This window comes from Erinaceus europaeus, chromosome 13 (assembly GCF_950295315.1).
Source record: "Erinaceus europaeus chromosome 13, mEriEur2.1, whole genome shotgun sequence".
In the NCBI taxonomy this organism is placed as follows: Eukaryota; Metazoa; Chordata; class Mammalia; order Eulipotyphla; family Erinaceidae; genus Erinaceus; species Erinaceus europaeus.
The window spans coordinates 95,002,078-95,029,267 of NC_080174.1; the positions used below are offsets into that span (position 1 = coordinate 95,002,078).

The following is a 27,190-nucleotide window of genomic DNA, read 5'->3' on the forward strand; positions in this document are numbered from 1 at the left end:
CAATTCCCCTCCTGGGGATATATCCTAAGGAACCCACACACCCATCCAAAAAGATCTTTGTACACATATGTTCTTGGCTGCACAATTTGTAATAGCCAAAACCTGGAAGCAACCCAGGTGTCCAACAACAGATGAGTGGCTGAGCAAGTTGGGATATATATACACAATGGAATACCACTCAGCTGTAAAAAATGGTGACTTCACCATTTTCAGACCATCTTGGATGGGCCTTGAAAAAATCATGTTGAGTGAAATAAGTCAGAACCAGAAGGATGAATATGGGATGATCTCACTCTCAGGTCGAAGTTGAAAAACAAGATTAGAAAAGAAAACACAAGTCGAACCTGATATGGAATTGGAGTATTATACCAAAGTAAAAGACTCTGGGGTGGGTGGGTGGGTGGGGAGAATACAGGTCCATGAAAAATGATGAATGAAATAGTGGGGGTTGTATTGCTAAATGGGAATCTGGGGAATGTTATGCATGTAAAAAAAAAAAAAAAAAAAAGAAGTAGAAACGCAAAGCAGAAACTGACTGAGTTTGGAGAATGGCACCAAAGTAAGAAAGCAGAAGTATATTAGAGTTTGCAGTGAGTACCTCCCTAATACTTCCTCTCCACTTTTCCAAGCTTTGGGTCCATGATTGCTCAACAATTTGTTTGGCTTTGTATGTTAACTCTCTTTTCAGTCACCAGGTTCCAGATGTCATCAGGATGCCGGCCAGACTTCCCTGGATTGAAGACCCCACCAATGTGTCCTGGAGCTCAGCTTCCCCGGAGACCCATCCTACTAGGGAAAGAGAGAGGCAGACTGGGAGTATGGACCGACCAGTCAACGCCCATGTTCAGCGAGGAAGCAATTACAGAAGCCAGACCTTCTACCTAATGCAACCCTCAATGACCCTGGGTCCATGCTCCCAGAGGGATAGAGAATGGGAAAGCTATCGGGGGAGGGGGTGGGATATGGAGATTGGGCGGTGGGAATTGTGTGGAGTTGTACCCCTCCTACCCTATGGTTTTGTTAATTAATCCTTTCTTTAATAAAAAAAAATTAAAAAAAAAAAAAAAAAGAAACTGAAGGATGAATATGGGATGATCTCACTCTCAGGCCGAATTTGAAAAACAAGATTAGAAAAGAAAACACAAATCGAACCTGAACTGGAATTGGAGTATTACACCAAAGTAAAAGACTCTGGGGTGGGTGGGTGGGTGGGGAGAATACAGGTCCATGAAAAATGATGAATGAAATAGTGGGGGTTGTATTGTTAAATGGGAATCTGGGGAATGTTATGCATGTAAAAAAAAAAAAAAAAAAGAAGTAGAAACGCAAAGCAGAAATTGACTGAGTTTGGAGTATGGCACCAAAGTAAGAAAGCAGAAGTGCACTAGAGTTTGCAGTGAGTACCTCCCGAACACTTCCTCTCCACTATTCCAAGCTTTGGGTCCATGATTGCTCAACAATTTGTTTGGCTTTGTATGCTAACTCTCTTTTCAGTCACCAGGTTCCAGGTGTCATCAGGATGCTAGCCAGGCTTCCCTGGATTGAAGACCCCACCAATGTGTCCTGGAGCTCAGCTTCCCCAGAGACCCACCCTACTAGGGAAAGAGAGAGGCAGACTGGGAGTATGGACTGACCAGTCAACGCCCATGTTCAGCGGGGAAGCAATTACAGAAGCCAGACCTTCTACCTTCTGCAACCCACAATGACCCTGGGTCCATGCTCCCAGAGGGATAGAGAATGGGAAAGCTACTGGGGAGGGGGTGGGATATGGAGATTGGGCGGTGGGAATTGTGTGGAGTTGTACCCCTCCTACCCTATGGTTTTGTTAATTAATCCTTTCTTAATTAAAAAAAAAAGAGAGAGGAAGAGAGAAAAAGGGAAAAGAAAAAAAGGAAAGTGGAAATCCATATGTCAAAATAAAATGTGGCAAGATTAAATAGAAGGTACATAAACTGTAAAAAAAAAATAAAGAAAGAAAAGAAAACACAAGTAGAACCTGAAATGGAATTGGTATATTGCACCAAAGTAAAAGACTCTGGGTTGGGTGGGTGGATGGGGAGAATACAGGTCCATGAAGGATGATTAATGACATAGTGGGGGTTGTATTGTTAAATGGGAAACTGGGGAATGTTATGCATGTACAAACTATTGTATTTACTGTTGAATGTAAAACATTAATTCCTCAATAAAGAAATAAATTATAAAAAAAAGAAAACAAAATGAAAAAAATCACAGATATTGAAAAATAATAAAAAGATCTCAAGTTAAAAAAATGGTAAAAAGAGCTGGGCCGTGGTGTACCTGGCTGAGCGCACATGCTACAATGAGCAAAGAACAGGCTTCAAGCCCTGGTCCCCACCTGCAGGAGGATATCTTTGCAAGTGGCAAATAGGAATGCAGGAGTCTTTGTCTCTCCACTCTCTACGTCCCCATTCCTATTGATTTCTGTGTGTCCCTATCCAATACATAAGTAAATAAATAAAAAAACTCATAATACCTAAATACTTTCATATGAATATATTATGCCAAATATAAAACTCATAATACCTAAATACTTTCACATAAATATATTATGCCAAATATAATGGTATCATTACAGGTATTTTACATGCATTAATTGAACTTCTATTGGTTAATAGCAAGTTTTGGATCTGTGTTGAAATTTTCCACTAGAAATATTGATCTTTTCTGGAAGGGCTACATCTAAATATCATAAAAATATAGATATTTGCAAGGATCATGGTTCCAGCCCCCAGATCCCCACGCACAGGGGGGTTGCTTCACAGGTGGTGAGGCAGGTCTGCAGGTATCTATCTTTCTCTCCTCCTCTGTCTCCCTTCTCTCTCCTATCTAACAATGACAACATCAATAACAATAACTACAACAATGAAAATAAGGACAAAAAAGAAAATAAATAAAAAATATTTAAATATATATATATAGATTGATATTCATACATTGAAGATATTCTTATTGCTTCCAAGTGTACTATTTTATAAATAATTAACATCTTTGCCCCTATTTAAAATTTTCCATTTACTTGTTACATGTGAGAAAGATTTTCCTGTAATGTGGAGAAAAAACAGATAATGTAGGACATCATTATGGTACTCAGTGCCTCAGATGGGAACTTCAGTCCTGTACATCACATACATCACATTGGAGTCACTTGTCCAACGATTCTATAACCTAGTCATGAAGTATTTTTGATTTTCTTATTTAAAAAATTGATCTATTTGTGGCAGTGACTATAACTTTCATTTTCTGAATTAACTGTATTAAAAGGGGTCATATGCAATTGTTAGGTCAGTAGAGAGCACACAATTAAGAACCCATGAGTGTCCTTATACAGGAAAACCATGCAGGCACCTGATCTCAGTAAATTACAGTGACAACACTTTTGAAAACAGTCATTTTTTAGGTGGTACATCACGTTTTATTGTAAATGTGACTCTCACCTTTGTTTACTCCCATGCAAGATATGCTGCCCTTTGGTGGAATGTTCTTGTATCTTTTCTAAAATTGCAAAATATAAAACGTATTAGAAATTATAAAAATCGCGGCAGAGGGTAGATAGCATAATTGTTATGCAAACAGACTCTCATGCCTGAGGCTATAAAATCTCAGGTTCAATCCCCCGCACCACCATAATCCAGAGCTGAACAGTGCTCTGGTAAAAAAAAAAAAAAAGAATAAATTAATTAATACAAAAAGAAATTATACAAATCGATTGAACTTTTCACCCATCATGAGTCACAATCAACCCTTGTTCACTGAACAGTATCTCCGTCTCTACACTGGTGAACAAAAAGTGATTTGTCGTCTAGTTGGTAAATTAAGGCAGAGTTACCTAGTGAAAGAAAGTTCCTCAAGTTTTCACACATCACATCTCTGTAGAGTTTCTTCTCTGAAGGATTCAATAGTGCCCACTCCTCTTGAGTGAATATCACAGCTACATCTTCATAGGTCACTGAGCCCTAAAATATGTGCAATGTGTTCATGGGAGAAAATGTGAGTGACAGTAGATTAGCCATTCAGTCTCTACTTTAGAAAGCCTGTGAAGGATTGTCTCATCAGCAAACATGTCTTTGGTGCCTTGAAAATCAAATACCTCTTAATTATGGTCTAGAAGTTGGTACATTGATTATAACAATGGCCTCTCACAAGGCCGAGTTCAATCCCTGGCATCTCACGTGACAGAGAAATATCCCTATTCTCACTCTTCCCCTCTATACTTTTGTAATTAGTAAATGATAAAACCTTAAAGTTGTGTGGGAGTACAACTGATAGGATGCTCACATTTCCATATAAATGGACGAAGATTCTATATATCCTAGTTCTCACATGCATGGGGGAGGAGGGACACTGCACTCTTCACAAGTGGTGGAGCAGTTTTGGACATTTTCTCCTTTATTTATAATGTAAAGTTTATATAGGTAAAGAGAATTTGATAGGGAGAGTGAAGTAGAAGGTAACTGGAATTGAACCTATAGCCCCTGGGGACTTAGAGCTCAAAGTCTGGTGTGTCTTCTTCTATCTTCAGGTCTTCTCATAAAAAGACAATAAACATTAATTTCATTTATTATATATGAATAACAATTTCACATCACACACACAGGTAGATATATCTCTACTTCACTATTGTTATTACAATTTTCGGGAAGGCTCTTGCCGGCCGGTCTAGCTTCACTGGCGGGTAACAGAGACGCGGAGACAACGGCTGGGCAGCGAAGCTGTATTTCTTTATTCAGGAACCACGATTCATAAACTAAGACAAACTAATCACCAAACAGAACTCTGCTGTCTCTTTGCGGCGGCGCAAGCACTCTCTCTTACTCTCGAACTCAGGAACTCTCTCTTACTCTGGAACTCTCGTACTGGGGAACCCTCTGAAACTCTGGCACACTGGAACTCTCTCTTACTCTGTAACTCTGAAACTCTCGAACTCAGGAACTCAGGAACTCTCTCACTCTCGAACTCAGGAACCCTCTCCCGGGGTTCCTTGGGGCGGGGCCAAGCAGGCCCGCGAAATTAACAGGACTCATCCAATTCTCTTGGCGGGGGAGGGCTAGAACAAACCAATGTAAAGCATACGACACACTATCCTTATTAAATTCTCTTCACATATATAAAATTCAAAAATATAAAATAGCCACTGGGTGTAATGAATTCATAATGAAGCCACAGTGATAAAAAATAAATAAAAGATGGGATAAAAAAACACATGTGGGGAGTTGAGCTATAGCGCAGCGGGTTAAGCACAGGTGGCGCAAAGCACAAGGACTGGCATAAGGATCCCGGTTCGAAACCCGGCTCCCCACCTGCAGGGGAGTCGCTTCACAGGCGGTGAAGCAGGTTTGCAGATGTCGATCTTTCTCTCCTCCTCTCTGTCTTCCCCTCCTCTCTCCATTTCTCTCTGTCCTATCCAACAACAACAACAACAATAATAACTACAACAATAAAACAACTAGGGCAACAAAAGGGAATAAATAAAAAAAATATGTGATGATTATGATAAATTTCGTAGAAAAGAAACAGGAAGAGGTCTGGTTGGTGACACAGTGGTAAAGCATTAGACTCTCAAGGATGAGGTGCCGAGTTTGATCCCTGGTATAACATGTGCCAGAGTGATATCTGGTTCTTTCTCTCTCCTCCTATCTTTCTCATAAATAAATAAAATATTAAAAAAGAAAAAAGAAATGAAACATCTCAAGCCACATAGCTCTTTATTATTAACAGGTGCAGGGCAGGGTGCACCCGGTTAAGGGTACATATCACCATGACACAAGACCTAGGTTTGACACTTGCTTCCCTCTTCAGTGGGGGACATTCATGAGCAGTGAACAGGCCTGCTGGTGTCTCCTATCAAATAAAATGGAAAGAAAAAAGTGGCGTTCTGCAGGAGTGGATTCAAAGTTCTTACAATGAGCTCAAGAAATAACCCTGGTTTAGGGTTCGGCCATAGTGCAGCAGATTAAGTGCATGCAGTGCAAAGTACAAGAACCAGAGTAGGGATCCCGGTTCGAGCCCCCAGCTCCCCAGCTGCAGGGGAGTCACTTCACAACCGGCAGAGCAGGTCTGCAGGAGTCTTAAATTTCTCTCTCCCTCTGTCTTCCCTTCCTCTCTCCACTTCTCTCTGTCCTATCCAACAACGAGCGACATCAACAATAACAATAATAACTACAACAAGGTTTCAACAATAAGGGCAAGAAAAGGGGGTGAAAAAAGAAATAAACCGGGTGACAGAAAAAAAAGGGGAGGCCAAGAAGAACAGTAATCCAGTAATATACATCTTCCTCAATTTCTGTCTATCATAGGAAGTAGAATATAATTTATAAATAGAAAAAGATGCTATCAGTAGGAAGGAACCATTGTGGAAAGTCTGTAGCAGTGAAAAGGTATTTTGTTCCTTAAGATGCACATAGATGTTACAACAGTAACCAAAAATCTATAGAAGTCATCCTCAGTACAGTACATATCTGATTTGGAAATGTCTTCAGAGACGTGAGCTCAACATCAATGATAAAAAATTAATGGAAAAATGTACCCCTGAGACTACATCACATTGAAAATATTTGGTATAATCACAAAACCTAACACCAAGACAAAGAAATGCAGTAAAATAAAATAAAGCATACTTACATGCTATATATCAAAGCGCTAATCAGCAATATATGTACTCACACAACTCAGTAGAGTAACATGAACAACCACAGTAAATGTACAGAAAGACATTTATAATCTCTTTAACCAAGAAGATGTTTAGTCACAGGGCAATTAAAAATCGCTCACAGTCCCTGAGTATCAGATACCTGCATATTAGAACAATAATGTTTCATTTTTTAAAAGAGTATTCTGGTTTAATACCCTTTTGTAAACTTACTGAATTTTATAATATCTTACACAAAGATTAAGAAAAGCATACATAGAAACTAAGCAGAATTTTGTTAGGTCTCTGATATCCCAGGAAAGACATCTTTCTCAGTGGGAATACCAGATTAATGCCATTACTTTTATCTGCAAAAATTAAAACATTTTCAACACTTCTATGTCACTAATCAACATAAGAATAGTTCATCCCATATACAATGCTGGGTAGAGAGAAAAAGAAGGCTAGGCGGTCAAGTGGTGGCACACTTGGTTAAGTGTTCACTTTAAAATGTGCAAATACCCAGTTCAAGCCTCCTGTCCCCATATACTTGAGGAAAGCTTCATGAAATGTGAAGCAGGGCTGCAGGTTTCTGTGTCTCCCTTGCTATCTCCTCTGCTCCATCCATTTCTCTATCCTTTATTAAATAAATACACAAATATTTTAAAAAGCTACTTTAAAAAAGAGAGAAAATTCCTTCCAGCTCTATCCAAGATGAGTCAGAGAAGGTGGGTTCACTGTTCTTAATAGCTGTGTAGTATTCCATTATGTATATATACCACAGCTTTCTCAGCCACTCCTCTGTTGTTGAGCACCTGGGTTGCTTCCAGGTTTTAACTAACACAAATCATGCTGCTATGAATATAGGTGTATACATATCTTTCTGGTTGGGTGTTATGGTGTCCGTGAGTATCCCCAGGAGAGGAATTACTAGGTCATATGGAAAGTCCATGTTTAGTTTTGTGAGAGTTCTCCAGACAGATCTCCACAGAGGTTGGACCAATTTACATTCCCACCAGTAGTGCACAGGGTTCCTCTGTCCCCACAGCCTCTCCAGCATTTGTTGCTGTTGTCCTTTTTGATGTTTGCCATTCTCACAGGGGTGAGGTGCTAGCTCAAAGTTGTCTTTATTTGCATTTCTTTGACAATCAGTGACCTGGAGCAATTTTTCATGTGTTTGTCACCCTTTTGGATTTCTTCTGTTGTGAATATTCTGTTCATATCCTCTGCCCATTTTTGGTTGGGGACATTTGGGTTTTTGTTGCTAAGTTTGCTGAGCTCTTTGTATATGTGGTTATTCATTACTTGTCTGATATATGGCATCTGAAGATCTCCCATTCTCTGAGGGATCCCTTTGTTTGTGGGATAGTTTCTTTGGCTGTGTAGTTTTTCAATTTGATGAAGTCCCATTGGTTTGTTATTATCATTTTCTACTTCTTTTTTTTTTTTTTTAAAGATTGGAGGTTTTTTTCTAACTTTAAAATTTTTTTAACTTTATATTTATTATTAGATAAAGACAGAAATTGAGGGGAAGGGAAGATAGAAATGGAGAGAGACAGAGAGAAACCTGCAGCCCTGCTTCACCACTCGTGAAACTTTCCCCCTGCAGGTGGGGACCAGGGAATTGAACCCATATCCCTGTGCACTATAGTGTATGCTCTTAACCAGGTGTGCCACTGCCTGGCCCCTCTACTTCTATTTTTTAAAGAAAAATTCTTTATTTATTTGTTAGATACAGACAGCCAGAAATTGAATGGAAAGGGGGACTACAGAAGAAGAGAGATAGAGAGGCACCTGTAGCTCTGCTTCACCACTTGTGAAGCTTTCCCCCTGAAGGTGGGGACTGGGGACTCAAACCTGGGTCCTTGCACACTGTAACATGTGCTCTCAACCAGGTGTGCCACCTCCAAGCCCCTATCACTTTCTATTTCTTTGAATACTGACTCAGTTCAGTGTACAGCTCTTTCATGTCTTTGGTCAGATTTATTCCTAAATGTTTTATTGATATTGCTGCAACAGAAAAAGGGAGTGTGGAGTCAGGCGGTGGTGCAGTGGGTTAAGCGCATGTGGCGCAAAGCGCAAGGACCTGCGTAAGGATCCTGGTTCGAGTCCTGGCTCCCCACCTGCAGGGGAGTCACTCAGCAGTGAAGCAGGTCTGCGGGTGTCTCTCTGTATCTCTTCCTCTCTGTCTCCCCATTCTCTCTCAATTTCTCTTTGTCTCTATCCAATAACAAATAAAACAAATTTTTTTACATGGGAGTGAATTCTGGATATCCTCCTTTGGATTTAGTGTTTGCATAAAGCAATGTCACTGATTTTTGTACACTTGATTTTGTATCCGGACTCCTTGCTATATTGCCTAATAACTTCCAGTAACTTTCTCCTGGATTATTTAGACTTTTATTTTTTTAAAGATTAATTCATGAATTCATGAGAAAAATAGGAGTAGAGAAAGAACCATCCATTGCCGGGCTAGCTTCCCGGGCAGGAGACAGATGACCAGGGACTCATGGCTGAGCTGGGAAAGCAGTTCAACAACCTAATCTCTAATCACAATTCTGTCCTATCTATCTCCTGAGGTGGAAGTTTCAGGAACAGGAAGTGCATAGGATAGGTGGTGGGGAGAATAGCAAGCTAATCAGTGGAGATTAATCCAATGAGAACAATGATTATATAAATAGACTACAGTCTCAAGCAATGTAACAGAAGGGGTTTAGAAGCAGAATTTAGAAGCATACCAACAAGCCATCACTCTGGTACATGTGCTACTGGGGTTCAAACTCAGGACCTCATGCTTCAGAGTCGAGTGCCTTAGCCACTGCGTCACCTCCCAGACCACTACTAAAATTATTTTTTATTGTCTTTATTTGTTTATTGGAGACAGAAATGGAGAAGGAAGGGGTTGATAGAAAGGAAGAGAGACAGAAAGACACCTGCAGCTCTGCTAAGCCACTTGTGAAGCTCTCCCCTTGCAGGTGGGGACCGGGGGCTCGAACCTGGATCCTTGCACACTGTAACATGTGCGCTCAATAGGTGCACCACCACCAGACTCCTTTTTATGTTTTTCTATGTACACTATCCTATCAACTGCAAATAGTGAAAGGTTGACTTCTTCCCTTCCAATCTGTATTCCTTTGATTCCTTTCTCTTGCCTGATTGCTATGGTGAGAACTTCTGAAACCAGTCATCACTGCCCCTGAAGCTACAGACAGATTATGACCCATATAGTCAATGACTGCCACCTCTCCAGATTCAAAGGAGGTCTCGAAACTTTACATCAGGCTCAACCTGATGCTGTTGACTGGCTACGGAAGAAGGGCAAACACTAGTAGTAGTAGTACCAGTCATCTCTGTCAGGAACAACAAAAGAGACCCCTCTGTGGGCCCCCACAGGACCTTACCCACAACTTGGATCAACGATGGTAGAGAATATTTCATCCTCTGAAGGGAGGCTGGACAACATACTCTTATCTACCACCTGAGGAAGATGGGTCCTGATATTAGGCTAGCTTGGAACCTTCCTACTGATGACCACAGAATGTGAGCTCAGATCTACAGGCATGCAGAGGTCACATAGGCTCCTAAGCTGACTGTGGGCCCTACATCACGTCAAATCGATAGGGTTTATGGTCAACAATACTTAGACACCTTTTTCTTTTTTTTTTTTATATTTATTTATCATTTATTCCCTTTTGTTGCCCTTGTTGTTTTACTGTTGTAGTTATGATTGATGTCATTGTTGTTGGATAGAGGAGAGTAAGACAGAGAGGGGGAGAGAAAGATAGATACCTACAGACCTGCTTCACTGCTTGTGAAGCAACTCCCCTGCAGGTGGGGAGCCAGGGGCTCCAACCGAGATCCTTATGCCCATCCTTGCAATTTGCGTCACCTGCGCTTAACCTGCTGTGCTACCGCCCGACTCCCTGACACCTTTTTCATACTTCGGAGCTACTCTGTCCTGATCCAGCTTTATGATCCTTTTTTCCAGCCATGACATCATCTCCCCAGACAATAACTTGGATCCACCTGCATATCAGATTTCAGGCTCAGAGGAAAACAACAACAACAACAAAAACTAGTATAGCCACAAACCCTATGAAATAGAACGAAAATAAACAAGTTCAACAATGTGTCCTGGAGCACGGATTCCACAGAACCCCAACCCACTACCGAAAGAGAGAGGCAGGCTGGCAGTATGGATCAACCTGTCAATGCCTATGTACAGTGGGGAAGTAATTCCAGAAGGCAGACTTCTGCATTTCACAATGACCTTGCTTGGGAACTGTGTGGAGTAGTACCCCTTTTATCCTATGGTTTTGTCAGTGTTTCCTTTTATAAATAAAATAAAAAAATTAAATTAAAAAAGAAAGAGAAAAGTGAAGACTCTCAACCTTAGGAAGTATTTATTCTACTGCAGCTTACTTGTGCATGATTCCAATATTTCTCATCAAACAATTTTATTTATTCATTTTCTCTAGATAGATTAGACAAAAACAAACAAATAAAAAAAAAACAAAACAGAAAACACGCCAGAATAACACCCATGAAGGTTCCCTTTTCATGTCTATCTGTGTTGTCAGGGCTTGAAACTCAGTATCTGGGTGTGTCAAAGTTGCACTTTACAACACGAGTTATGTCTTGGTATTCAACAATTATTTCACAGGGTCTTTATGGTGGCATACCACGTGGAGACTACAAATGATCACCTGTGAAAACTCAGATGTGTTCAAGACCCATCTCTCCAACAGCTGTAGAGAGAAGTCTTCACCCCCACCCCTCTTCTTGTATCTATTTATATCTGTATCTATATATAATGACATTCAACAATGGTGACACTGGGTCTCAGTGATAATACTAAATGGAAAGTTAGAGATGTAAGAGTAAGTGGCTGGGGAAATAGCATAGTGGTTATGCAAAACACTTCCATACTTGAGGCTCTCAACCCCAAGCATCAAGGTAAGCCAGAGCTGAGCACTATGCTGGTCTCTCTCATAGAAATAATTTAAAAAAATAAATAAAATAAAATAAGAGTATCCTGCTTCCCCAGAGCTCTGCCCAACTACAAAAAGAGGCAGACAGGCTGGGAGTATGGATTGACCTGTTAATGCTCATGTGCAGTGGGGAAGCCATTACAGAAGCCAGACTTCCACCTTTTGGACCACATAATGGTCCTGGGTCCATACCACCAGAGGGATAAAGAATAGGAAAGTTATCAGGAGAGGGGATAGGATATGGCATTCTTGTGGTGGGAACTGTATGGAATTGTAACCCTATATCCTATGGTCTGGTCAGCATTTCCATTTTTTTTTTTAAAGATTTTATTTATTTTATTCATGAGAAACATAGAAGAAGAGAAAGAGCCAGACATCACTCTGGTACGTGTGCTGCCGGTGACAGAACTCAGGACCTCATGCTTGAGTGTCTAGTTCCTTAACCACTGTGATATCTCCCGGAACACAGCATTAAAATTGTATACGTAAAAATTACATAATAAAAAATGTGAAAATAAATAGTAGGGAGGTGAGATAATGTAAAGTTTCTCCCTGATCTCTCAGGTTCCAGGCTCTATTCCCTGACCCAGCATAAGCCAGAAAAGAGCAGTGCCCTGGTAGAAAGAGACAGAGGGAGGTCAGGCGGTGGCACAGTGGGTTAAGCGGAACATGGCGCAAAGCACAGGGACCGGTGTAAGGATCCCGGTTTGAGCCCCCGGCTCCCCACCTGCAGGGGAGTCGCTTCACGGGTGGTGAAGCAGGTCTGCAGGTGTCTATCTTTCTCTCCCCCTCCTCTCTACATTTCTCTCTGTCCTATCCAACAACAAAGCAACGTCAACAATGGCAATAATAACCGCAATGAGGCTGCAACAACTAGGGCAACAGAAAAGGGGGAAAAAATGGCCTACAGGAGCGGTGGATTCATGGTGTAGGCACCATGCAATAACCCTGGAGGAAAAAAAAAAAAAAAAAAGACAGAGATACAAAAAGAAATACGACGGGGAAAAAAGAAACAGTAAATGAAACATGTAACAATTAAAATTCAACTTATTCAAGAGGAAAAAGAAACAGACATTCATGTTGGCAAGTCACTTACCCAAGAAACTGCCATCTCTTCCTCTTTCCCTGAATGTCTTTCAGGCCAGAAAAGGGAAGATCAATCATAGCAATAGCTTGAGACTCTGTTTAAATCTAGCAGCACAGCCTCTTCACTGGACAGTATGGGCCCTAGATGGAAGATACTGTAGTGAACAAAAGGTACAATACCCTAGCTGTGCAATGGAAACAGAAGAGGTTATTGAAAGATTTAGCGAGTTATCCTGTCTATTAGTGATGTTGAGGAATTATTCAGATGCAGTCTATGCCCCCAGGTTTTACCACTTCCTGCAATATTCTCACACTGCCCTTTTCAACCAGTCCTACCCAACACGTCACGCCTGAGCCACCCCTCCTGATCCAATAAGAAAGATTTGTGTACCCCATTTGCTCCGGATCTCCTCTCTCTCTTCTCCGCGGCGCGGCATATTAGGACCATGACAAAGCAAACAAACTCTGACATCTTTCAACCTTTTAACTTATCTTCAACAAAAACATCCACAAAAATCTAGTAAATGGAAGTCAAGCGGTAGCGCAGCGGGTTAACTGTAAGTGGCTCCAAGCTCAGGAACCAGCCTAAGGATCCACAAGGGGGCCAAGCAGGTCTGCAGGTGTCTGTCTTTCTCTCCCCCTCTCTGTCTTCCCCTCCTCTCTCCATTTCTCTCTGTCCTATCCAACAACATCAATAAAAACTATAGCACTTACAACAATAAAACAAGGGAAGCAAAAGGGAATAAATAGGGCAGGGGTAGATAAAATAATGGTTATGCAAACAGACTCCCATGCCTGAGGCTCCAAAGTCCCAGATTCAATCCCCTGCACCACCATAAATCACCAGAGCTGAGCAGTTCTCAGTTCAAGAAAAGAGAGAGAGAGAGAGAATAAAGTATTGAAATAATAATAGCGACTGAGCGCCTCCAATGCCTAGGTTTGCCCCGACCGGCCTCGTGGTGGCACGTAAGGCGAAAGCAGAGTCGCTGCACAGGATCCTGCAGCGGGACCAGCTCCAGCAGGCCAGTCCCGCCAGGCAGCAGACACGCAGCTGGCGCGCACACGGACCTGCAGCACCGCGCCTTCGCACACGCGCTGGTCCGCCTGCGGCCAAGGCCAGAGGCCGCCGCGCTCAGCGCCGCTCCCCGCCACGGGTCCATGCCCCCGGTCGCCCGCCGGAGCCCGGCCGGAGCCTGCCCGGGACACCCTGCGCCAGGCCCAGCGGCTCACGCTGCGCCCCCGCGGGCCCCGCACCTCCCCGCAGCTCCGCGGGCCCCAGACCAGCAGAGAGGCGGCGCAGAATGGCCAGAGGCGACGCTGGCGCACCTCCCCGACACATGCAGAGCCCCCGGTCTTTAAGGCCGGGTCACGCCGCCACCCGACACCCAGCAGCTGCGACTGACCTGACCCGCCATGCAACAGCCGACTGGCAGCTACAACTCAAACCTGCCGCCCAGCCGCCTGTGTGCAGGACCCCGCTGTCGCCACTTGGCCTGACGGGAGTTGTAGTCCGCCTCCTCGCCATCAGCCGCAGAAGAAGAGCCGTGCGAACTACAAGTCCCAGCAGCCCGTGTGGCTGGCCTAAGCTGACACTCCCGGAAACAGAGGTCTCTGCCCTGAAGCCCAATGCTGCCTCTCTAGCCTGGTGGTTGAGGGTCGGTTTCTTGTGGTTTTTAAGGAGCCAGAAGCTCTAGATAATGAATGAGTGAGCTGCTCTGGCCCCGATGGTGACTTAATGAGAACAATCTAAGTTGTTTGCATTTTTATTGATTCGATTTGTATTTATTTTCGGTCGAGAAAGAGAAATTGAGAGTTGGGGCGTGGTGATGGCGCACCTGGTTGAGAGCACATGTTACAGTCATGAGACTTAAATTATCTTCATTTATTTATTGAACAGAGACATCCAGAAATCAAGAGGGATGGGGAGATAGGGAGGGAGAGAGACAGAGAGACAACTGCAGTCCTGCTTCTCCACTTGCAAAGCTTTCTCCCTGCAGGTGGGGCCCGGGAGCTCTAACCTGGGTCCTTCCACTGTGACATGTGCTCACCTAGGTGCACCACCACTCAGCCCCACTTTTCCTTTTTCTTACCAGAGTGAGAAAATAGAATTTCCCAAATTTGGACTAGTTCCTTGAAGTAGAGAAGATGTCTTAGAAACTAGATGTGATGAAATTACACTAATGCACTGATTGCTTCAGCTCCACATCTGGTGGATTCAAATGTTTGCCTTGAAACTGCACACTCTGTGACCCTGGTCTCTCAGCTCTATGTTAACTTGTCCATTTGGCTTCTGCAAACACTGCTGGCTTCCTCCCTGGAAGATAAGAATGGAATGTTCTCCTTGAAACTTTGACACCAAAGATAAATTAGCAAGGACATGTAGACCCACCTCAATCATACAGATGCCCCTTCACTTTTCCCCAAAAAGGAGGGTGAATTTCAAACCTGTTTGTCTCAGAGCAACTGGACCAGACTTGGTACCGGCCTGGGATCACTCAGCTGAGGTTTGTCTTTGTCTTTTGTCCTTTGGTGATGTCTCTTTGTAAGTATGTGGACTGTCCATATTTTCACTCTTTCAAACTTAAGAATAAATTCCTTATACTTCACTTATATACTGGAGTCATGTCAGTTTGTGTGGGTTCCAGTTGGTTGGCCTCAATTTGTCTTTGTAATGCATATGGTCAGAAACAATTTAACAAGGGCACTGCTCAGCTCTAATGATGCTGGTGCAAAGATTAAACCTGAGATTTGGAGATTTAAGTCACTAGAGTTTCTTTGCATAAATAACAATCATGGACTCTTTCCTTCCCATTGTATTTATTTATATATTTCTTTGTTTTACTGGAACACTGTTCAACTTTGGCTTCTGGTGATACTTGGGATTGAACCTCACACTTTGGAGCCTCAGGCATGAAAATCTCTTTGTGTAACCATTATGCTATCTGTCTCCCCCCCCCCAACCCCAACTAATAGCCATCTTGTTAAATGCAGAGCCTGGTACTTGGAAGTAACACACTTGTTAAAGAAAAAACTGTAAGCCAGAGACATCAGGGGTTGAAGGTCAATCACTGGCACCACTGGAAGTGAAAGCCAATAAGTGCTCCTATGAAAAGAAGAAAAAGGAGGAAATAGAATAAAGTGTCATGAAGGGACCAGTGGAGGAGCAGAAATGTTTTTTTTTTCTCCTTTATTAAAAAATTATTATTATTAGCTTTACTTCTTGGCTAGAGACAGCCATAAATAGAGAGGGAAAGAGGGAGAGAGACAGAGAGACACCTGCAGCACAGCCTCACCATTTGAAAGTTTTCCCCATGCAGGTGGGGACCTGGGGCTTGAACCTGGGTCCTAGGACCAGAAATATCTTGATGACAATCGTCTATGCTGACCCTTCCCACCCACCCCTCGGGGCAGCTCCACACCTTCTGGGTGGATTCCACTGGCCCACATATCTAGAGATGTGTCAATGACTGCTCACTGTGGAGAGCCACTGGTCTGTCCCCAGAATCAGCAGAAGCACTTCTCCAGGACTTCCATCTCTAACAGGCTCTGAAGAGAGCCTGTGAGCTGCTCTGCACTGGAAGCCCCAGGTAAGCAGGGTCCTCTGTCTATAATGTAGGCTTGGGGAGGAAGGAAGTTGTCTAAATTTTGACATCCTGAGATTGCTGACGTCTGCATTCCTGGAGAGAGGAAAGCTGGCATCCAAAGGGATGTGCTCCTATAAACACTGAGCTACAGACATCAACTACATCACTGCTTTCTGTCCGTGGACGTCACCAAGTGAGCATCCTGAGATTGTCTCTGTCTGTTGCCATCATTTCGAAATCTGAGTCTCTGAAGGAGCCATAACAGTTGTGGAAGCTTTTCATCAGGGCTTGAGCTTTGAAACAAGTCTCCCCAGGAGCCAGAACAGCTACAGAAGCTCTTCATCGGAGGCTTGAGCTTCGAAACAACCGATGAGAGTCTTAGTAGCCATTCTGAGGAGTGGGCAACTCTCACAGACTGTGTGGTTATGAGACTCAAACTCCAAGAGCTCCAGGGGTTTCAGTTTTATCGCATATGCCACCATGGAGGAGGTGGGTGCTGCCATGAATGTGAGGTCACACAGAGTGGATGGGAGAGTTGTGGAACCAAAGACAGCCGTCTCTAGAGAAGATTCTCAATGACCTGGTGCCCACAGAACTGTGAAAAAGATTTTTGTGGGGAGCAAAAAGAACACACTGAAGAACACCATCTAAGAGACTATTTTGAACACTATGGGAAAATTGAAGTTATTGAAATCATGACTGACCGGGGCAGTGGCAAAAGGAGAGGCTTTGCTTCTGTAACCTTTGATGACCATGATTCTGTCGACAAGCCTGTCATTCAGAAATACTATACAGTGAGTGGCCACACCTGTGAAGCAAGGAAATCCTTATCACAGCAAGACATGGCTAGAGCCTCGTCCAGCCACAGAGGACAAAGTGGTTCTGGAAACTTTGGTGGTGGCCGTGGAGGTGGCTTTGGTGGCAGTGACAACTTTGGCCAAGGAGGAGACTTTAGTGGTCAAGGTGGCTTTGTTGGCAGCTGAGGTGGTGGCCAAGGTGGGGGCAGTATGGATGGCTACAATGGATTTGGCAAGGATGGGAGTAATTTTGGAGGTGGCAGAAGCTACAATGTTTTTGGCAGTCACAGTAACCAGTCCTCTAATTTTGGCCCTATGAAAGGAGAAAACTTTGGACGCCGAAGCTCTGGCCCCTATGGTGCCAAATCACAAAACCAAGGTGGATATGGTGGCTGCAAGAGCAGCAGTAGCTATGGCAGTGGCAGGAGGTTTTAATCTCCAGGAAACAAAGGTTAGCAGGAGAGCAGAGCCAGAGAAGTGACAGGGAAGCGACAGATTTGTGAACTCAGCCAATCACAGTGGTGGCAGGGCCTAGCTGCTACAAAGAAGACTTGTGTTAGACAACACTCTTGTGTATGGGGAAAAAAACTTTGGAGGACTCTATTTGTGACTAATTGTCTAACAGGTTATTTTAGTTTCTGTTTTGTGGAAAGTGTAAAGCATTCCAACAATGGGTTTTAATGTAGTCTTTTTTTTAACCCATGCTGTTTATTGCTAAATCTAATGGTCTGATCATGATGCTGAATAAATGTCTTTTAAAAAAAACAAAATACTGTGCTACTGAATATAAATAAATATGAACACTGGATACAGAGCTGGCTCATACAGGAGAGCATTTTATGTACTGTATATGAGATTTCAGGTCTGAGCACCCTACGGGAGCACCAGAGAGAGGAAAAGTTCCACTTGGGGTGCAACAGTGTGGTGGAATTCCTCCTCTCTCAAACTCTCAGAAACAAAAAAACAATGAAAAACTCAACACATGTGTCCTGGGATCAGGCAAGTCCCAATTTTCTGGAGACCATCATCCCCCTGAAACTTGTTTTTAAATTTTTATTTATAAAAAAGAAACACTGAAAAAAACCTAGGAAAAACAACTCCACACAATTCCCACCCCCAGAACTCTGTATCCTATCCCCTCCCTTGACAGCTTTCCTAGTCTTTATCCCTCTGGGAGTATGGACCCAGGGTCATTGTGGGATGCAGAAAGTGGAGGTCTGGTTTCTGGAATTGCTCCCTGCTGAATATGGGCGTTGACAGGTGGATCCATACTCCCAGCCTGTCTCTCTCTTCCCCTAGTGGTGCAGGGATCTGGGGAAGTGGGGCTCCAGGTCACACTGATGGGTTCCTCTGCCCCCCCCCCACTGTCCTCCCCTCTTCCCTATAGGTCTTTCTGTCCTATCTAGCAATGACAACATCAATAATAATAACTACAACAGTGAAAAACTGCAAGTGCAACAAAAGGAAAAATGTTAAATATATAAAAAAATTAAAATAATAATCCTGGCATGTGTGGACCAATTTAAGAGAACTTGAAGAAGTCACGTGACCTTTCTGGGCTTCCACTGTCCTTGTGTGGAAGTAGGTATTGCACGTGAATATCTCCCAGATTCCGATGGCATATTGCTGGGCCGTCTACTGCACAAACATCGCTCCAAATGTCAAAGTGGTGGGAATAGCTCAAGGTGTCGATACTGGACTTTTGGGACATCTAATCTTTGACAAAGGGGCTCAGACTATTAAATGGGGAAAACAAAGTCTCTTCAACAAATGGTGTTGGAAACAATGGGTTGAAACAGGTAAAAGAATGAAACTGAACCACTGTATTTCACCAAATACAAAAGTAAATTCCAAGTGGATCAAGGACTTGCATGTTAGACCAGAAATATCAGATGCGTAGAAGAAAATATTGGCAGAACTCTTTTCTGCATAAATTTTTATTTTGTAAGCTTCCTTTTTTAAATATTTATTTTATTTTATTTATTCCCTTTTGTTGCCCTTGCTGTTTTATTGTTGTAGTTATTATTGTTGTTGTTGTTGTTGGATAGGACAGAGAGAAATGGAGAGAGGAGGGGAAGACAGAGAGGAGGAGAGAAAGATAGACACCTGCAGACCTGCTTCAACGCTGTAAAGCAACTCCCCTGCAGGTGGGGAGCTGGGTCCTGAACCAGGATCCTTATGCTGGTCCTTGTGCTTTGTACCACCTGCGCTTAACCCGCTGGGATACAGCCTGACTACCCCGCATAAATTTTAAAGACATCTTCAGTGAAACAAATCCAATTACAAAGATGACTAAGGCAAGTATAAACCTATGAGGCTACATCAAATTAAAAAGCTTTTTCACAGCAAGAGAAACCACTACCTAAACCAAGAGACCCCTCACAGAACGGGAGAAGAGCTTTACATGCCATATATCAGACGAGAGTTTAATAACCAACATATATAGAGAGCTTGCCAAACTCAACAACAAGACAACAAATAACCTCATCCAAAAATGGAGGGAGGACATGGACAGAATATTCACCACAGAAGAGATCCAAAAGGCTGAGAAACACATGAAAAATGCTCGAAGTCTATGACTGTCAGAGAAATGCAAATCAAGACAGCAATGAGATACCACTTCACTCCTGTGAGAATGTCATACATCAGAAAGGGTAGCAGCAGCAAATGCTGGAGAGGGTGTGGGGTCAAAGGAACCCTCCTTCACTGCTGGTGGGAATGTCAAGTGGTCCAACCTCTGTGGAGAACAGTCTGGAGAACTCTCAGAAAGCTAGAAATGGACCTACCCGATGATCCTGCAATTCCTCTCCTGGCGATATATCCTAAGGAACACAACATATCCATCCAAATAGATCTGTGTACACATATGTTCTTGGCAGCACAATTTGTAATAGCCAAAACCTGGAAGCAACCCAGGTGTCCAACAACAGATGAGTGGCTGAGCAAGTTGTGGTATATATACACAATGGAATACTACTCAGCTGTTAAAAATGGTGACTTCACCGTTTTCAGCCGATCTTGGATGGACCTTGAAAAAATCATGTTGAGTGAAATAAGTCAGAAACAGAAGGATGAATATGGGATGCTATCACTCTCAGGCAGAAGTTGAAAAACAAGATCAGAAAAGAAAACAGAAGTAGAACCTGAAATGGAATTGGTGTATCACATCAAAGTAAAAGACTCTGGGGTGCGTGAGAACAACAACAACAAAAAAGAATCCATGAGACAGCTTCTGGAAATCACTAGGCATATCGCAAGGGTTCAGGTTATACAATCACTTTACAAAAACCAGTGGCATTCCTTATACACACACTAAGTGAGAAGAGGAAGCTATCCAAAAATCATTCCCATACACTATCACAGCAAAATCAATCAGTTAACTAGGAATAAACTGGACCAAAGAAGTTAAAGCCTAATATACAGAAAACTATAAGCTGCTATTCAAAGAAGTAGAAAATGATCCAAATAAATGGAAAGATATCCCATGCTCTTGGACTCAAAGAATTAATACCATCAAAATGAATATTCTCTGCAGAGTCATATACAGATTTAATGTGATACCCATCAAAGTTCCACAAAGCTTCTTGAAGGGAATAGAGCAAAAATTACAATCATTTATCTGGAACCGGAAAACACCTAGAATCACCAAAGCAATCTTGAGGAAAGGAAACATTCCCAGATCTCAAACTAAATTATAAGGTCATCATTATGAAAACACACTGGTAAAGGAATAAAAGACCTACAAAGACCAGAGAAAAAGAATTTAAATCCCAGAAACAAACCCCCAAATACTAATTTTTGATAAGGGGACTCGAAGTATTACATGGAGGAAGGAGGGTCTCTTCAATAAATGGTTCTAGTTCTTTTTCCAACTCTGACAGCATCTCCCCAGGCAATCAATACCTTTAGCCTACCTGCCTGTTAGCTGACAGGCTCAGGCAAAAATTAGCAATGTCATGGGCCCTTGGAATATACTTAAAATAGATTATTAGTGTTTTCAAAAATGAAACATATGTGCTCAACTTGGCCCTGGCACAGTGATTTATATAAGAGATGTTCACACCAGAGGCATGCTGGTCTCAAGTTCAATCTTCAGCACCATAACTGAGAATGGAGCAGCGCGCTGGTAAAAAAGCAAAAACAAAGAAACTTTATGTTATTCACACACTAAGCATGGAACTTAAACAAGTTAGAGAGACAGGAAACATGGTAGATATCAAGTTAGGGCCTGCAGAGTCTGACTACTGTTGGACTTTCAGTCTCCACTTGCAATAGTATCTGACTGCACTGATGATGGAGGACACATGACCCCTCTGTTGGCAGATGGAGCAGGGGACCTAGTTGATGAGCTCCTGTCTGATCTTTGGTAAAACATCTGTAAAGACAGGGCCTAGCAGATCCATGCACACCATGTCTACACAGATCTCCATGACAGATGGAGAAGAGGCCACTGGTGGCTATGAGCCACCTGGAAAAATAAGGGGCACATCAGTGACTCCATTGCCAGGCCTCGGGATGTCTTGGGGAATGATGACAGAATCATTAGGTTATTAACAGCCCAGAAATTTGAGCTTTCCCAGGACATCCCTTCCATGATTTCTCTTGGACCTTCACATTGAAGAGGCTGGGGGGGGGGGGGGTGGAGCACAAGGCAGCCTAACCTAGAAGGGTCTAACTTCCTTGAGACAATGGTTCACCTTGCAGACACTTTATCATAGCAGACTTCCAGGAATGTGGTGACAAATGACCAGATTCAGACATGTGCAGCATCTGAAAGCCTCTGTCACAGAGGTTCCCACAGGACAGGACAGAGACTCTATAAATTGGGATATGTCAGGAGAACATATTTTTCTAACTATGTCTTAAACTCTTTTATTTATTATTGGATAGAGACAGAAAAATTGAGAGGGGAAGAAGAAATAGAGAGGGAGAGAGACAGACTGACACTTGCAGCCCTGCTTCACTACTCATGAAGCTTTTTTACCCTGCAGGTGGGGACCAGGGGCTTGAACCTGTGTCCTTATGCACTGCAATGGGAGCAGTTAACCAAGTTCACCAACATCTTGCCCCAGGAGACCATATTTTATGTCACATACTATATCTGTGTAGTGATTGCCAGGTTACAGGTGTTGCAAGTTCTACTGGGGACTATGGCCAAGGAAACTATTTCATATCCTGAGAGTCCCCTACATGCTGTTTGCTATCTTCACTATGGGTATATTTATATTAACATAGTCATCATGACAGATCCCTGCTAGTTCTGGGTGCAGTCTATTCAATCCAATGATAGATAATGGACCTAAGACAGACTATGAAGCTGAGCAACTTCTGTTTTCCAAATCTTTCTGAGATAAAGTGAATATAATGCAGACACCCAATGAAAGGAGAACCTTTGACTTGCAGTCATTAGCAAAAGGCAATCTCTGATAATTGACATAATCACATTACTCTCTCGTATTATGCCTTTTAGATAATTTTATGAGGTTCACAAATAGCTTGTCTCTTTGTAGTTTCTTTTTACTTTCTCTCTCCTCCTGTCTTTCTCATAAATAAATAAAATCTTATTATTAAGAGATAAAATCTTATCTTATTAAGAGAAAAAGAAAAAGATTTCAGGGGTGTAATTTCACATGCACACACATGTTTATAAATCACCACACTCTGCACCAGTTTTGTTGTCCTCCACCTGAAAATCCCCATAGTCCTCACAGGAGGAGGACAAAGAAACAAAAACAGCTGCCTGGTGCAGTGGATAGGTAATATCGGTGGCATTTACTCTGGTGGCAATTAAAGAAAAATAAAGAAAAGAGGGTGGGGTAGATAGCATAATGGTTATGCAAATAAACTTTCTTACCTGAGGCTTCAAAGACCAGGTTCAGTCCCTCAGAAGACCACAGCCAGAGCTGTGGAAAAAAAAAAAACTTCTCTGGAAAAAAAAACAAAAACAAGCATATGTTTTAAACCAATGCAATTTAATAAAAATATCTAAAAAAATTACAGTGCCTGCAGTCATTGTTCTTACACTTAAATACTAACTCTCCTAATACTTCCTCATCTGTAGAATTTGTACTTATTTGCACTACCTGGAGTACTAGGCGAAGTAAGTACAGTGAAGACAGCACCAGATGGTTCCTGTTGGATGTAGAATAGAGGTGACCAAATCAAATGCACTTACAAAAAAATGTAACCAAGCTGCCTCTTGAAGTTTGTGAGAACAATGCTGTTTGTGTGTTGCAGGATGGATGCTGGTAGGTGTCTTGTCTCATACTGCCCCAGCCTGCTGGGTTATCGACGGAAACCTAGGGTAGGGGGCGAGAGAATGGAGGAGACAAGAGACACGAAGAATGAGAGCAAGTCATGAGATCTGATCAAGCTCTGAAATTTTTATTTTGCAGCCGCATTTTAAGCACACACCATGAGGAAGTTCTGCTAAGGTAGTGGGGGAGGGAGGTGGGTGAGCAACTTTCCAAACAGCTAGATGGTAATCGCAGTTCCAATGATCGGAATGTTCCCTCACTGGCTATATGAGAGTCTTAGCTAAGGCCTTGGCTCCTGGCATCATACAAACCCTGTGAAGGTGAGAGTAGCCCTGAAATAATATAATGTTGCAAAACACTGTCAAATTACTGGCAAACTAATATAGATGAGGCTGTATTATGGTGCTATTTAGGGGAAAACCCTGCAAGGACACTAGCAACTACTTCCTCACCTAGTAGGAAACCTGCAGGAAGGCCAGCTATGTAGAAACTCCTGCATTGTGTCATGCTATCTTTTTCACATTAACAAGAGAGAGAGATACTCAGAGAAAGAGACCAGAGCACTTCTCACCTGGCTTATGGTGATGCTGGAGATGGAACCTGGGATTTCTGATCCTCAGGCACAAGAGTCTTTTTGCATAACCAAACCCATATCTCTTTTTCCACCTGACTGCTACAGCCATAGGAAGCAGTTGGGGGGAGGGAGGGGTTGGCAGGCAGTGCAGCAGATTAAGAGCACATGACACAAAGCACAAGAACACACAGAAGGATCCCAGTTCAATTCCTCAGGGGGTGAAGCAGGTCTGCAGGTGTCTTGTCTATTGTTCTCTCCCCCTCTGTCTTCCCTCCCTCTCTCGACTTCTCTCTGTCCTATCCAACAACAACAACAGCTATGACAACAATAACAATGGTAACTACAACAAGGGCAACAAAAATGAAAAAAAAAAAATGGCCTTCAGGAGCAGTGGATCCATAGTGCAGGTAAGTGCAGAGGGTAGATAGCATAATGGTTATGCAAAGAGATTCTTAATGCCTGAGGCTCCAAAGTCCTAGGTTCAATCTCCCCTACCACCATCAGCCAGAGCTGATCAGTGTTCTGACAAAAAAGAAATTAAATAAATAAAAGACATGCAGATGTGCACACCAGGAGACAAAGGCTGAAGTTAATCCCCTTGGAATGCCACTGAATCTACAGTGAAAGAAGACCAGACAATTCAATACTCCCCTCTCTCTTTGTCTTGGGAGGATATATCTGAATCGTGTATTTATTTGCGTCTTTTCTCTCTGATTTGTCTCAGTAAGTGCTTGCCTCCCTGAAACATGACTGATTCTATGGTGATTCCTCATGTAGAAATCAGCTTATAACCACAGCAGTGGAACTTTATGGTGGGACCTCTGTCGTCTTCCTCTTGGTCCCCCACTACAACCTGAACGTGGGACTCCACAGCTTCTGCCAAGCAGGGAAAAGTTTTGGAACATGAATGGTGCTTCCCATTCCCTGCCCAAGGAGTACACTGAACCCAGGACCCTTGTGATGCACCAGGAGGCTGAGGTCCAGGGGGGCTGCAGCCCAGGTGGAATGACGGGGGGAGGAGCGCCCTGCCACATGGCTGCTTCCCACAGCAGAGCAGCAGCTCTCAGGTACAGCTCTCCCCATCTGGTCCAGGTGAACTGCACTCACCATTGGCTGTCCAGGCTCGGGGCTCCCTGAAGACTCTCTCCAAGTCCAAATGGCAGTAAAGCGAGGGTGAGCTGAGAAGTAAGTGAGGACCACAGGAGTGGGGTCACTGGTGTGCTTTACTTCCTGGCTTGTTTTCTTTCACCACCACCACCAGTATAGATGGGATGAGAGTTTACACTTCCAATAGCTTAATATATGACTAGATGAAGCACTTGTCAACAACACACCATCTCTCCTTATTGGATAATACTCAGATCCCTCCAACACAGAAACAGCCCCACAAACTAACAGCAGATCAAAACCAGATATTTTTGGCTGGGGTAGATAGCATGATGAGTATGTAAAGAGATTCATGCCTGAGGCTCCAAAGTCCTAGGTTTCCCCCATCCTACCATAAACCAGAGATAGGCATTACTCTGGTTAAGTAAATAAATAAAATTAATTAAATAATAATAACAGATGATCTAATGAGGAAAAAACTTATGAAAATCACATAAATTCTATTGAGAATTTAAAATAGGACCCTTAAATAAACTATTGTGAAGGAACTTAATCTAGCACAGTAGTGTTTTTTTTTAAGGGTATTTTCTTTTTTTTAATATTTATTTATTTATTCATTCCATTTTGTTACCCTTGTTTTATTGTTGTAGTTATTCTAGTTGTCATCGTTGTTGGATAGGAGAGAAAGATATGGAGAGAGGAGGGGAAGACAGAGAGGGGAAGAGAAAGATAGTCACCTGCAGACCTGCTTCACCACCTGTAAAGCTAACTCCCCTGCAGGTGGGGGGCCAGGGAATTGAACTGGGATCCTTATGCTGGTCCTTGCCTCTTTGCACCACATGTGCTTAACCCACTGTGCTACCGCCTGACTCCCACCTATAGTGTTTTTATGTTCAACCAAAACCAAAAGATTATATTTGGCATATTGCACCAAAGTAAGACTCTGGGTTTGGTGAAAAGGAGAATACCAGTCCAAAAGGGATGAAAGAGGACCTAGTGTGGGTTGTATCATTATGTGGAAAACTGGGAAAGGTTCTGCATTTATGAACTATTGTACTTACTGTCAAATGTAAAACATTAATTCCCCATTAAAGAAATTTTTAAAAAGATTATATTATGGAACATTACTTTTGATATTATCTTTACATGTACCTAGTTATTTTAATTGTATTGTATTTATTTAATTATTTATTAGAGACAGCCAGAAATCAAGAGGAGAGGGGGAGATAGAGAGGGAGACACCTGCAACCCTGCTTCACCACAGTCCCCCAACAGGTGGGGGCCGGGGATCCAAACCCAGGTGCTTGCACATTGCAACATGTGTGTTCAATAAGCATCCTTCTGGCCTCTATGTACTTCTTTTCACCACTCTCATCACCAAAGGTTGGTGTCCCCTTTGCCACACCCATAGATAACAACTACAGCTCTCCCATTCTCAAATATAGGTTGACTTTTATTCACATTTGTATTCTCAAGTCTCTCTATTCCACATATGAGTGAAACCATTCTGAAGTTGTTCACCTTACCTGCTTTGCTAAATAAAATCTCCAGTTCTATCCACTTCATCCCAGTGGACACAATATCATGTTTTATTGTTGAATAATACTCTATTGAGTATGTGCCACATTACATTTTTTCCCAGTCATCTGTCTGGGAAAGGTCATTTTGTTTGTTTCTAGGTTTTTGATATTATGAATATGACCACTGTAACCATGAGGTTATGCATATCCCTCTGAATCAGTGCTGTTCTATCTTTTGGGTCTATGCCTCCTAATGGAATTGCTGGATAACATGACATTCCTATCTGTATTTCTTTAAGGATTCACCATAGTGGCTAAAAGTACTGATCTTTTTTAGTTTTATTTTTCAACAGGAGCTTCCTTTCAAGGTAGTGAAGACTGGGCTCAAACCTGGGCTGCATACATGGCAAAGAAGCACAAATGAGCTATTTTCCTTTGTTTGCTTTAAGTCAGACCTTTTCTTGAAGCAAAGTCTATGATTGCAGAACCCCACGTGGCTATTGTCCGCCCAGCCATTTGGAAGCCAAATGTCTGCTGGTCACAAAAGAGAATCTACTGATGGTGGCAGATTCAGGAAGAAGGAAACAAGGCAGTAAGATTCACCTGACTTTCAGTTAGTTGTTCA

The 27,190-nt window shown here is 42.5% G+C and overlaps 1 protein-coding gene and 1 pseudogene across 1 annotated transcript in view; one reads left to right on the forward strand and one right to left on the reverse strand.

Annotated features, from left to right (window-relative positions):
• Positions 1–13,886, reverse strand: part of LOC107523687 (zinc finger protein 709-like) — a 114,317-nt gene extending 100,431 nt beyond the window's left edge. The window contains exons 1-2 of the mRNA XM_060204972.1: positions 13,795–13,886; positions 12,737–12,777 (exon numbers count right to left, since the gene is read on the reverse strand). Coding sequence (XP_060060955.1) covers positions 12,737–12,777; positions 13,795–13,886 — 133 coding nt within the window. The remainder of the gene's footprint in view (positions 1–12,736; positions 12,778–13,794) is intronic.
• A 141-nt stretch (positions 13,887–14,027) lies between these two features.
• On the forward strand, positions 14,028–17,599 carry LOC132542399 (heterogeneous nuclear ribonucleoprotein A1-like; annotated as a pseudogene).
• The last annotated feature ends 9,591 nt before the right edge of the window (positions 17,600–27,190 follow it).